General features: G+C 29.5%; 1 protein-coding gene across 1 annotated transcript; it reads left to right on the top strand.

Moving 5' to 3' along the window:
* The first annotated feature begins 647 nt into the window (after positions 1 to 647).
* LOC114293601 (WAT1-related protein At3g28050) lies at positions 648 to 4,979 on the top strand. Its single transcript, XM_082900214.1, has 7 exons — positions 648 to 1,328; positions 1,419 to 1,484; positions 1,652 to 1,765; positions 3,100 to 3,340; positions 3,428 to 3,586; positions 4,258 to 4,409; positions 4,540 to 4,979. Exons 1-7 carry the CDS (start codon positions 1,135 to 1,137, stop codon positions 4,694 to 4,696), a joined length of 1,083 nt encoding a protein of 360 aa, XP_082756340.1. The 5' UTR covers positions 648 to 1,134; the 3' UTR covers positions 4,697 to 4,979.
* Positions 4,980 to 14,181: the final 9,202 nt, after the last annotated feature.

The raw sequence follows: 14,181 nt of genomic DNA, 5'->3' as shown, positions 1-14,181 counted from the left end.
AGTTCTAATAGCTTTAATGTGTGTGTGAACCCCCATCTGATGTGAAGTTTTGACTTGGTGTGTTTTTTTTTTTTTTTATGTTATTAGAACTCAATTAAAATATGTTTTTTTTTTTATTTTTATATTATTAGAACACAATTAAAGTACTACCCTTAAGAGATGAATCGCCAGTGTAATTAATAATAGTGACGTTCGGAAAAAGGAGAGTTTTTTTTTTTTTTTTTTGGACTTTAGGAAAAAGGAAGTTGGAGACCATGATCCCTCCTTGCAAGGGCCTTCGGGTCCACTTTGAGGCCTAGTTTTGATAATCCGAACCGTTCATATTTTTAGATTTATTCAGTATATTATACCTGTAAAAAATCAAGTTGATTGGATATCAGAAAGTATGCGTTCAGAAAATTGGGACTACAAACTATTTTTTAATAAACAGTTTTCCGAACACATACTTTATGATATTCGATCAACTTGATTTTTTACAGGTATGATATACTGAATAAATCTAAAAATATGAACGGTTCAGATTATCAAAACTAGGCCTCAAAGTGGACCCGAAGGCCCCTACAAGGAGGGAATGAAGGAGGGGCCTCAAGGGGAGGATCCCAATTCTGATTAAAGGGGTTGAGTAAGAGAGAGAGAGAGAGTGAGAGACGCTGCATTGTTGTCGCACTCAGCTCTCACCAACAACAGTGCCGTCCGTCTGATAGTCGAAAACACGAAACAGCACACACCAATAATACAACAATGATATTATACGTATAATTATTATATTAATATATATTATAATATTATCATCTTAAAATTGCAAATCTATTTATTATATGGAAAATGAGTGAGAACCACCAATGATGTGATAGTGGACCTTATTATGAATGATTTGATATTTTGGTCTTGATGTTGTATTTTTTTTTTTTATTGAGTACCATGTGATTAGCGATCTTTTTAAAACTCCAAAATTAGTGATCTCTATCATTGTTGTTATTATATAAATTATAAAAATTTAAAATTTTTAAAATTATGTCGTCATAATGTAAAAGGCCACATAAAAGATGAGATCGCAGAGACATATTTAAGTGCATTTTTTAGTACATAATTGTGAGAGAATCGGAGGAAGAAACAGGAGAGAGAGAGAGAGAGATGGAAAGGGAAAAGTATTGTTACAGGGATGTGCTGCCATTTACATCAATGGTGACGATGGAGTGCATCAACGTCGGTCTCAACACCTTATTCAAAGCAGCCACCGTCCATGGCATGAGCCGTTACGTCTTCGTCGTCTACGCTTATGCTGTCGCTGCTCTTGTCCTCCTCCCTTCCCCTTTCTTCTCTCGCAGGTCTCTCTCTCTCTAGCTAATTGTGTTGAGAAATCAGAATCGCTGGCAATCCAAATGTCTAATTGTTTTTTTCCTTTTAAATTTTAGCAGATCAACAGAGCTGCCTCCTCTCAACTCCTCCATCGCATGTAAAATCTTCCTTCTCGGGCTGATCGGGTAAGAAACGAACATGTATTACTAATACTACTACTTAATAATAATACAACTGAATAATTTTGATCTAAACTAAACTAATCAAATTCAATTCAATTCAATTCAATTCATTGATTTTTCTGATTAGAGGGATTTTTTGGTTTGGTTTGATTCGGTGGAGGAGGGTACAGGTGTACGTCTCAGATATTGGGATATACAGGGATCAATTACAGCTCTCCCACACTTGCTTCAGCCATCAGCAACCTCGTCCCTGCTTTCACTTTTATACTTGCCCTCATTTTCAGGTTTAATCTCCTCTTTCTCCTTGTTCAATTTTTTTAGAGAACAACTCAACTCCATAATTGAACCTGTAAAGTAAATTATGGTGATGTCAGTAATGTGTTTAATTGCTATGCTCCTACCTGTTTTTTTTCGGTCGTTTCCCATCATAGGAATAGAAATAATAAATAATAAGATATTTTTTCTCGACAAATACTCGTTCGCATTCCATAGTTGAGTCTTGGGTAATTAAATTTAGATTAATACTATATGTATTAATTAGTATATTAAGACATAATTTTAAAGATTTTGAGTATTTTTAATTTATATAATAGGTGGGGTCAGTAATAATGATATAATACTAGTTAGTGTGTACATTAATTGATGCATATAGCACCACCGTTAAATTTATGACAAATTAAAACGGTAATATTACATGCACCAATTAGTGTACACATTAGTATACCAACTAGTGTTATGATATTATTTTAACCATATTTATTATACAAGTTATAAATATTAAAAACCATACAAATGATGTCACATCATCTGCTAGTACACTAATGCATATATTAATTGGTATATATAGCATTATTTAAGTTAAAATTGACATGTAATTTATTATGTCATTGGGACTAAAATTATAAGAGATTTTTAAAAATCCCAATCTTTTTCTTATGTCAAAATGAGACTGGCACAATCTTGTTTATTTTGTGGTGTCTACTAAGTAAATCAATCATGAAAAAAAAAATCAAAATGATCAAAGAACAGTATGTATGATTGAATCAAATTTATCTTATAAAAATAGACGGTTCGCATAATTTTGAGAATAGATTGTAAATTAAAAAAAATGCAATCAAAACATTAAGTTATCAATATCTGATCAATTTAAATTTTTATATAAATAATCTAATGGATAGACACAAGAAATTAAACGATTTGAATCATAAAAATGGGACTAGAATGGGTCCACAACCCATTAACTCCCTCTTGTCCATTTATAAATAGATTAATGAAGTGAAGAAAAGTCTAGTCCTATTTGTCTTCATTTTATTCTTAATGATTTGCCTCCGAAAAAAAAATTGATCACTAGGTTTCGTGCACGCTATAATATAAAACAGTAACAATAAACTAGTGATATATAGTACTTATCAAAATTTTAATATAACTGTGAAACTATATCATAATTAACATTTGATATCACCATATAATAATAATCCACTTCATATAAGGGTACTAAAATTTTAATCTTGAAAAGGTGATAGTATTTTGTGTGACAGGTATATTACTGTAGTGTGGTTACATATTAAGATGTGAAAATCTATACAAACGTTATTTTACTTTTGTGGGCCTAAAATAGGATGGAAAAGCTAGCACTGAGAAGCTCAAGCAGTCAAGCTAAAATCATAGGCACCGTAGTATCAATTTCAGGAGCATTTTTAGTAACTCTCTACAAAGGCACACCTATTGTATTGAATCCATCACCTGCCATTTCACTTAATCAGCCCCTCCTCCAATCACCTCCGCAGTCCAACTGGCTCATTGGTGGCCTTTTCCTCACATCCGAGTATATTTTGGTTCCAATGTGGTACATTGTTCAGGTAGATTCTTTTATACACAATTTTTTTTTTTCATATCAATCTCATAGAAAAGCTCAATTTAATTAAAATTTTGTGACATTGAAACAGGCCCAAATCATGAAGGTGTACCCAGCTGAACTGACTGTAGTCTTCTTCTACAACTTGTGCGTTAGCGTCCTAGCAGCAATTGTAGGTGTAATTGCTGAGCCAAACATGAGTGCTTGGATTATCAGACCTGATATAGCATTGGTCTCTATCATATGCTCGGTAAGTAGAAAGAGATCACTGGGTAGAGAGAGAATCCTGGGCCCTTGGTGATATACTGTCTAAGAGCATCTCCAATGATTATTGTTATAATACTATTGCTACTGCTATAATTTGACAATGAATAGTGTTATTTTGTCAAATTATAGAAATAGTACTCTAATAGTCACTTGCTATTTGGCAATTCTCAACCAACTTTTCCTCCAAGTTTGTAGGTATTGTTTGGATATAGGTTTTTTTGTGATTTTATTTTTATTTATTTTTTTGTCTATTATGACCTTTTTTTAACTATTTGTAAAAAAAAATTATATATTTATATTATTCCTGACTAGACAAATATAAAAAATGAAAAAAATTAGAAAAAAAAATTAAATGTAATTCAATTTGAAAAATTAAATTTAAAAAATTACTTGGTTTTTTACTGTTTTAATTCTATTTTTTCAACTAAATTTGGAGCCACAAATATGTTTATACTTGCTGTTGTGGCATGTTTAGCAATTGCTATTTTACTTGCCAAATTTGAGAATAGATATGGCATATGCCGTCTTTGGCAAGTAAAATAGCAAGCCATTGGAGACCCATTTTCTATCACTATTGCTAAATTATAGCTTTGGCAAGTGTTTTGAGAGCTCCATTGGAGATGCTCTAAAATGAGGCTTTTCTGTTTTTTTCAGGGAATCTTTGGGTCGTTCTTGAACAATGCTGTCCACACATGGGTCCTACGCGTGAAGGGTCCTGTTTATGTTGCAATGTTCAAGCCACTGTCGATTGCTATTGCAGTTGCCATGGGAGTCATCTTCCTCAGTGATACTCTCTATCTTGGAAGGTATTACATGACTGACTAACCATCTATTCCAATTGTGTTCATTTTGACTAATAACATATATACGGGTTGGCGTGTGTGTACATATATATATAGATGTTGATTTTGCAAATTTTCTTGTCCTGTTTTGCAGTGTTGTTGGAGCAACAATAATATCTGTCGGGTTTTATACTGTAATGTGGGGAAAAGCAAAGGAAGAGATGGCCGAGGGTAGTGAAACTGGCGACTTGGAATGGTCGCCTAACCGGAAAGTCCCTCTATTGCAAAGTTACAAAGCTCAAGAAATGTAGAGCGGATGAGTTGAATGAGAATGATGCCATAGCTATCCTCGCATATTGAAAGAGGAAAATATGCATTAGATCGTCAGACTACAATGGCGGCCTGACACTATTTACGGTCAGAAAAGGTTTTATGTATATATGGGGATGTATCGTGTATGTATGTGTCATATATGTATAGCTTAATTTATCCTTGATTATGTGAAATTCTCAGCAATTTGTCTCGCAGTCTCGCAGATACTGAAATTCAAATTACGTCATTTTTGTGTTGAGCTGCTTCAATAATTTCAATCTTGTTTGTTTGTCTCTAGGGCAAGTTGTTTTTGAGAACATAGCATCTTTTGACTCTCAAATGCGAAATAAACTTCAGGTGCTGAATAGGAAACAAAGAATTATGTATTAATTTCTATAATCACCTCCATTTGAAGAAAGTTGCAAAGGATGATTTTCTTTAATTGAGTTTTTAGAGCTTTTTTTTTTTAAAAAAAAAAAAAACTATATATTAATTTGATAATAATAAATATCAAAAAATATTTCTAAATTTTAAAAAATTATTTTTCACCAGAAAAAAGGAAAAAATATAGTAAAATAATGAGGTTTTTTTTTTAAAATAAATTTGTTTTTAATATTTTTTTAGAAAGTGATTCTAAAAACTTAACAAAACAGGAACTTTAAAAAAAAAAAACAAGCATCATAGACGGTAATAGTGTTTTTTGAAAAAATTCAAACAAAAAAAAAACTTGAAACTAAACAGAGTGTCACTCCTACCCCCCCCCCCCCCCCCCCCCCCAAAAAAAAAGAAAAAAAAAAAGTGCATCACTCCTTGAACGACATTCCATTTATATCCAAAACATCATTAGGTATTTTCAATTAAAATTTTAAAATTTTAATTTTTGTTATATCTTAATATAAATTTATTAATAAAGTTAATACATATTAAATTCCAAAATAAAATATATAATTTATTTTTCATGACACACCCTAGCCTATGTTTTTTTTTTTTTTAAATGCGACCCTAGGCTATGTTTGGGAAGCCAAAAATTAACTTTTTTCTTGGCTAAAATTTACAAAAAAATAAAATATGCTAAAATATCCAATAAGATAAAATGTCACATTAAACTTATAATTATTTCACTTTTTTCTCTCACAAACATTACATTCAATTACAAAAAAAAAAATTCAACCATCTTCCCAAACACAAATATTTTAACCTACTAAATTAGCTAAAAATTAGGGTAAATTAGAAATACACCCCATGAGGTTTGCTTAAAGTACAGATTGTCCCATGTGATTTCGAAAATTACAAATACCCTATTGTCAGAATTTTTTATTTAATAGAATTAAATAAAAAAATGAAATTCATAATTGTTCTCTAATACAATAATAAAATTACCTAAATTATTAATTGAAACATATTTCTAATATCATTAAAAATTGTTAATTGAATTCATGATTTATTAATAAAATGGACAATTTGTTACGAAATTAGAAACCTCAAGGGGTAGAATGTAATTTTCAAAACTACAGGGATAATTCGTATTTTAATCAAATCTCAAAACGTGTATTTGTAATTTATCCTAAAAATTAAAATATCCTACTAAAATTGCTGACTTTCCAAACGAGACCCTAATCACATATATTATTCTTCATCTTCCCCAAGTTTCAATTATTTTCTTTTCTTCTTCTTTCTCATTACAATTCCAAACCACCCCACCAAAACTCACCACTGTCATCAGGGTGCTGTTATGGTGTGCAACCCCTTAAGGTTGCACACATTATGCAACCAACACAAAATGTGTAAGTGGAAGGTATAAACATAAAACAGGACAGCAAACAGAAAGGCGTAAGTGCAAGATGTAAGTTGCACACTTAAGAAAAGTCCTTGTCATCAATATCATTTTTGTTTATCTTTGCGAATAGAAGAAAATTTGAACAAAATTAAATGATGGATGAGAATAATAATAAAAATTATTTTTTAAAATAATCCATAAAAAATAGATAAATATTCACATAAATATCAAATATAATTATTAATTTTTGTATATTGTTTTTTTTTACATAATATTCAGCATATTTGGGGGTTAATAGATGAAGACAAAGTAGTACTTGTTTAATAGCCCAGACTTACAAGAACAAATTCCCTAAAGCTTTCGTTTAAGATGTAAATTGGTTTTTTGATTTTTTTTTTTAATTTTTAAATTTGAAACTAAAAAAGTCTCATTTGAGATAAATTTTTTAATTTTTGTGGAAAAAAATTAAAATGATTATGATTTGAATGTGATATTTTGAGTTATTTTGGGAAGATGGATAAAAATCATCTTCCAGTTTTTAACTTATTTTAAGTCACATTATCTCTCACATTTTTTACATATTTTTTTTAAAAAAAAAACAAAGCCAAAAAAGCTAAAAAATCAGCTTTTAACTATCTTTCTAAAATAATCATTTGTCTTATTAGTTTTTTAATTTATTTTATATTTTTGTAACTATTTTAATCCAAAAAATTTATGCCATCCAAAAAAACAAATCAATATCTCCCTTTCCTAGACCACCTCCTTGGCCACCAGAGGAGCTTTGACAGGATCATCCACTGTAGGGATCGTAACATATATGATATTCTTGGCGCTCACATCATTCTCGTCCTTGTCATCGTCCAATTCATATTGAATCGGTTAACGTCGTTATTGTTTAGATTTTTAGATCCGAATAGATTTGCTTTGTTTAGTATCTGAAAATCTAAACCAACCGGCATTGTGAGTTCGAACACGGAAACTTTATTTTTATTTGGATGCACTTTAAAAGGTAATTTAAGAAAAATTATAAAGTGTAAGAATAACATAAAATCTTAAATAATTAAATAAAATATACTGAGAAATTAAAACTACTTAATAATTTTTTTTGGGTATAAATAAAATTGCTTCCTTAAAACCAAAATAAATAAAAATTGAGGGCCCACAAGAGGTAAAACGTGAAGGATTTGCAATAAAATGCAATTGTGTCCAACACGAAGCCCATAAGGAAGAGCTGAGCTCCACAAAATACAGACTTGAGCCCGCCCAGTAGTCTCAAAACCCAGCCCTAACAGAGTATCTGCTTTTAGACTCCCATGCTGCCACCAACCCCAGCCATTATTGTTCAACAGGGCAAATGCGGAACCCCTTGTGACCATTGAAAAATGAAAATTAATCTACTTTAAATTATTGCAGAAAAGTATGGCAAATTACATTTTATTCATGTGGAACAAATTTGAAAAATCTAAAATCTTTTAAATATTAATTTGTGATTATGTTTCAATTTTAAATAATAAATAACAATTCTAATCGAACAATCAAATACAAATTGATATAACGATTTAACGCAAAAAAAATCACAATTAGAGTGCCTCCAATTGTGATAAAAATCCATTGACCAAAGTCACAAAATAATCCATTAAAAAAATAAAAAAAAGAATTACATAAAAGTACTCTCAATTATCTAGCGAATCCACGCTCGAATTGAACCAAACTCGATGTACTTCTTCTATCACTGTCTTCACCTCACAACCATTTTACCCAACGCTGAATTCACAACTTCGATGTCGAACCCATGACGATGAACCACTCCAAAATCTACCAAAACTTCAGGCCCAAATTTCTTGAAATTCACCAAAAAGCACCATTTTTTTTTGTGAATTAAAAAAAAAAAAAAAACTTGATGATGTTAATATGAAATTCATAAATCCATTGATCACTCTCAAATTATTAAAAAAACACTTAGAAAAATATCCTTTAATATAGAAAACCTCGATAACTTTGCTTTCCTAGAATTTAGATGACCTTAACCAAAAAATAGCAAATGGCGCACTTTATAAAAAAATAAAGCCGTGAATACCGCTTGAGCGACCACCTCATCGCTCAAGCAAACTCACTAGAACATGTGCCCTCGCTCGAGCCAAGACTCTACTACTCAAGGGCAAAAAAGAGTTTAGTCTTCTCTGCAAAAATATTGGATGATGCCATTCGCAGCTCAAGTGGTCAAACAACTTTGACTTTGAGAGCGCTGCCTCTCGACTCCGCCTGGGCATTGCCCCGGACCTATCATAGGACGTTGCCCTCTAGAACCCCACGAGCTGATCGGCCAGCTCGATCCTTGTACATAGTTAGCGAAGTGGCAAATATGAAAGGATCAAAATCACAAACTCTTCTGCATAGGCATAATTTAGATTGAATTTGCATGTAAATACTCATATCCTCACTGAAACAAAAGAACAAATAAAATTATAACTGAAAGTTAAATGAGATTGGCAATTACAAAAACCTAAAAAAATTATATGCATATAACTCGTTGTGTTTTGAAAATAATTATTCAATTCTATGCAATTTGTGGACAAAAATACATTGTCTTAAAATAATGAATTATGTGTAAATATGACTTATATCAGTGAGGTAAAAGTGAAATGTTTAGTTCAAAATAATTTTTGTTTTTATTTTTTATTTTTTTAAAATAACACGAGTCTTATGAATATAACTTTTAATATAAGAACAAAGAGTAAAATTTGTGTAAAAGGATGAGGGCACGAAACACCATTGTTACATTCTCAAGCATTTTCTCGGGGTTCTAACAATGGGCGGCTAATAATGAAATACATCATAGAAGTCTTCTCATCAGATTGCCATCCCAACAAGGAATGCCTCAATTGTGTTAATTACACTCCACGTACAGTATTAATGATTATAAATATATGGGTTTATTGGGATATAAATTTATTAAAAGGGATTTATAAATAAATCTCTCAATATAAAATTATAATAATATTTCTAAATTTAAAAAAAATAGTTTCACCTGAAAAAAAAGGAAAAAATAAAGTAAAATAATGATTTTTTTTTAATGAATTAGTTTTTAATATTTTTTAGAAAGTGATTCTAAAAACTTAACAAAACAGGAATTTTGAAAAAAAAAAAACATCATAGACCGTAATAATTTTTAAAAAATTAAAAAATATCATTATAATGTTTTTTTGAAAAAATTCAAAAAACTTGAAGCTAAACAGAGTGTATCACTCCTGCTTACCCAAAAAAAAGAAAAAAAGAAAAGGAGAGTGTATCACTCCTTGAAACCAAAATAAAAAGGGGTAAAAAGTGAAGGATTTGCAACATGAACTTGCAATAAAATGCAATTGTGTCCAAAAGGAAGCCCATAAAGAAAGGCTGAAGCTCCACCAAAAAAGACTTGGGCCAGCCCATTAGTCTCAAAACCCAGCCCTAAAACAGTGTCTGCTTAAACGTGAGTTCACGGGACTCCCACGCTGCCGCCATCTCCACCCATTATTGTTCTTGACTTGTAACAGGGCAACTGCGGAACCCTTCTGACCATTGAAAAATAAAAATTAAGCCTAGCGTGGAAACAAATTATTTTAATAATTTTTTATGAATTTTTTTTGACTTTTGGACTTTTATAGTGACTTTTCACTTAATTCTTTATATTTTTCTGTACAATTTTTTTTGTAAAAAATTAAAAAAAATATTAAAATAACTTGTTCCTAAACAAGACATTACTTAAAATTATTGCAAAAAAATAATACAAATTTCATTCTATCTATGTGGAACAAATTATATGCATATAATTCGTTGTGATCCCAAAATAATTACTTAATTCTATGCAATTTGTGAACAAAAATATATCATGCGAAAATAATTAGTTATGTGTAAATATAACATATATCAGTGTGATGAAGTGAAATGTTTAGTTTAAAATAATTTTTGTTTTTTATTTTTTAAAAGAAGACGAGAGTAATATGAATATAACTTTTAGTATAAGAATAAAGGATAAAATTTGTGTAAAAGAATAAGGAAACGAAACACCATTGTTACATTCTCAAGCATTTTCTCGGGATTCTAACAAAGGGAGACTAATAATAATGAGATATATATATTGTACAAGCAGAAATGCCTCATACACCTACTGGAGGTCAACCCCAGTGAGGTGGCGCCCTGTGATTAGGCGAAAAAAACAATTTTTTTTTTTCCAGCAAATGAGAGCTGGACAGCTCACTGGGGGTCGGACCCCCACTGGGGGTTGGTAGCGCTGTTGATTGTACAAGTCTTCTCATCTGGTTGCCATCCCGACAAGGAATGCCTCAATTGTGCATTTCTTTGTTTTGTAGGTTAAAAAAGAAATATTTTATTTTATTTATATACTAGCATATTACCTGTGTTATGTACAAATTGTGTTTTAGTACTTTGTCTTTTTTTTGTTTTTTGTTTTTAATGTTTTCTTCTTTCTTCTTTTTATTTTTTTATATTATATTAAAGTTTAATATTTTGATAATAATTATATGTGTTGGACTTTTTAAGAAATTCATATGTGCTGGACTTTTCAAGAAATTTATATGTGTTGGACTTTTTAAGAAACTTTTTAGAATAATTCTATATGTACTAATTAATGTACACACTAATTGCATCATCTCTCTACTTTTCTGCACATCTTTTATATTACATCCCTCGTTTGGGGAGTGGCTATTTTAGCCAAAAAGTCAACTAAAACTAGTCACATCATCTCTCTACTTTTTTGCACATCTTTTCGTAAAAAGTCAAAAAATTACTAAAATAGCCTGTTTCCAAACGAGGCCTAATGTACTAACAGATGATGTGGTATCATTTGTATGGTTTTAGGTATTTGTAACTTGTATAATAAATGTGTTCAATAATAATATCATAACACTAGTTGGTACACTAATGTGTATACTAATTGGTGCATGTAACACCACCGAATTTTTATGCTTGTTCTTAACGCATTAAAGTGTTATTATGAGAGATAACAATCATATGTGTTGGACTTTTCTCGGAATCCATATGTACTTCACAATTATTTCTATATATGTGAATTGTGATTTTTAAATGCAATTTTTTTCTTTTTCTTTTTTAAATGTCTTCTTTTTTTTCTTTTTTTATATTATATTAAAGTTTAATTTTTTGATAATAATCATATGTGTTGGAATTTTCAAGAAATTTTTTTTATACTTGTTCTTAATGCATTAAAGTGTTATTATGAGGGATAATAATCATATGTGTTGGGACTTTTCAAGGAATATTTTTTATGCTTGTTCTTAATGTATTAAAGTGTTATTATGAGGGTAAGGCTTGGGGGTTGGGAGAAGTTAATAATTGTTTTTTTTTTAAATCAAAAAATCAGGAAAGTTAGATTCGGATATTGGAGCTCCCACAAGGCAATGCATTAAAGTGTTATTATGAGGGATAATAATCATATGTGTTGGACTTTTCAAAAAATTCATATGTCCTTCGCAATTATTCCTATATATGTGAATTATGATTTTTAAATGCCCTCTTTCTTTCTTTTTTTTAATGTCTTCTTCTTTTTTTTCTTTTTTTATATTATATTAAAGTTTAATATTTTGATAATAATCATATGTGTTCGATTTTTCAAGGAATTCATATGTATTGGAATTTTCAAGGAATTTTTTTTATGCTTGTTCTTAATGCATTAAAGTGTTATTATGAGGGATAATAATCATATGTGTTGGGACTTTTCAATGAATTCATATGTGTTGGACTTTTTAAGGAATTTTTTTTATGCTTGTTCTTAATGTATTAAAGTGTTATTATGACGGTAAGGCTTGGGGGTTGGGAGAAGTTAATAAATGCTCAATTTTTTTTTAAATAAAAAAATCAAGAAATTTAGATTGAGATATTGAAACTCTCACAAGGCTTAGGGGTTAGAAACCCCTTTTTCCTTAATATATACTAGCCTATCACTCGTGCTATGCACGAGATAATTATAGATATCTATATTTGTTTTAGATTTTTTTTAATATATAAATTATGTTTTTTAAGATTTTTTATAAAAATAATTTAACAATCTTATCACTAACCATAGTGTATGGGAGAAGTTGAAAAGGATACTGCAGTAACTATACACGGATTGTATCTATAATTATTTGTATGAGGGGATTTTAAATGCTGATCAAGGGATTTTGACCAAATCAATAAATGTAGGCATGTGGAAAGACACGTGTATTGAAAAAAGTTAATAAATGCTGATCAGAGGATTTTGACCAAATCAATAAATGCTAAGTTTTTTTTTTTTAAAATAAAAAATTTAGATTCTGATTGGGATATTGAAACTCTCACAGACCTTGGGGGTTAAAAATTTCCTTTTGCTTAATATATAGTATAGATATAGATAGATAGATATAGATTTTTCTTATATAATATATAGATAGATATAGATATAGATATAGATAATATAATACAGATAGATAGATATGTTGAAAATTTCAAGGAATATTGTGTTTACAATTATCTATATATGTGAATTGTGATTTTTAAATGTTTTCTTCCTCTTTTTTTTTTTTTTAAATGTCTTCTTTTTTTCCTTTTTTATATTATATTAAAGTTTAATATTTTGATAATAATCATATGTGTTGGACTTTTCAAGGAATTAAATGTCTTCTTTTTTTTATTATATTATATTAAAGTTTAATATTTTGATAATAATCATATGTGTTGGACTTTTCAAGAATTTTTTTTTATACTTGTTCTTAATGCGTTAAAGTATTATTATGAGGGATAATAATCATATGTGTTGGGACTTTTCAAGGAATTCATATGTGTTAGATTTCAAAAAATTTTTTTATGCTTGTTCTTAAGGCATTAAAGTGTTATCATGAGGGTAAGACTTGGGAATTGGAAGAAGTTAATAAATGCTAAGATTTTTTTTTTTAAAATCAAAAAATCGGGAAATTTAAATTAGGAGATTGGAGCTCTCACAAGGCTTGCGGTTAAAAACCTCATTTTGCTTAATATATAGTATAGATTAGCATATCACTCGTGCTATGTACGGATTGTGTTTACAATTATCTATATATGTGAATTGTGATTTTTAAATGTCTTTTTTTTTTTCTTTTTTTATATTATATTAAAGTTTAATATTTTGATAATAATTATATGTGTTGGACTTTTCAAGAAATTAAATGTCTTTTTTTAATTATATTATATTAAAATTTAATATTTTGATAATAATCATATACGTTGGACTTTTCAATAATTTTTTTTTATGCGTGTTCTTAATGCATTAAAGTGTAATTATGAGGAATAATAATCATATGTGTTGGAACTTTTTAAAGAATTCATATGTGTTGGATTTCAAAGAAATTTTTTTTATACTTGTTCTTAATGCATTAAAGTGTTATTATGAGGGAAAATAATCATATGAGTTGAGACTTTTCAATGAACTCATATGTGTTGGATGTCAAAGAAATTTTTTTTTATGATTGTTCTTAATGCATTAAAGTATTATTATGAGGGTAGGGCTTAGGGGTTGGGAGAAGTTAATAAATGCTCAATTTTTTTTAAAATAAAAAAATCAAAAAATTTAGATTGGGATATTGAAACTCCCACAAGCATGGGGGTTAGAAACCCCTTTTTTTCTTAATATATACTAGCATATCATCCGTGATATGCACGGATTGTATTTACAATTATCTATATATGTGAATTGTGATT

This window comes from Camellia sinensis, chromosome 1 (assembly GCF_055761805.1).
Source record: "Camellia sinensis isolate YWXY chromosome 1, ASM5576180v1, whole genome shotgun sequence".
Classification (NCBI taxonomy): domain Eukaryota; kingdom Viridiplantae; phylum Streptophyta; class Magnoliopsida; order Ericales; family Theaceae; genus Camellia; species Camellia sinensis.
The sequence above is the reverse complement of the archived record's forward strand: the minus strand, read 5'-3'. Positions and strand labels throughout refer to the sequence as shown.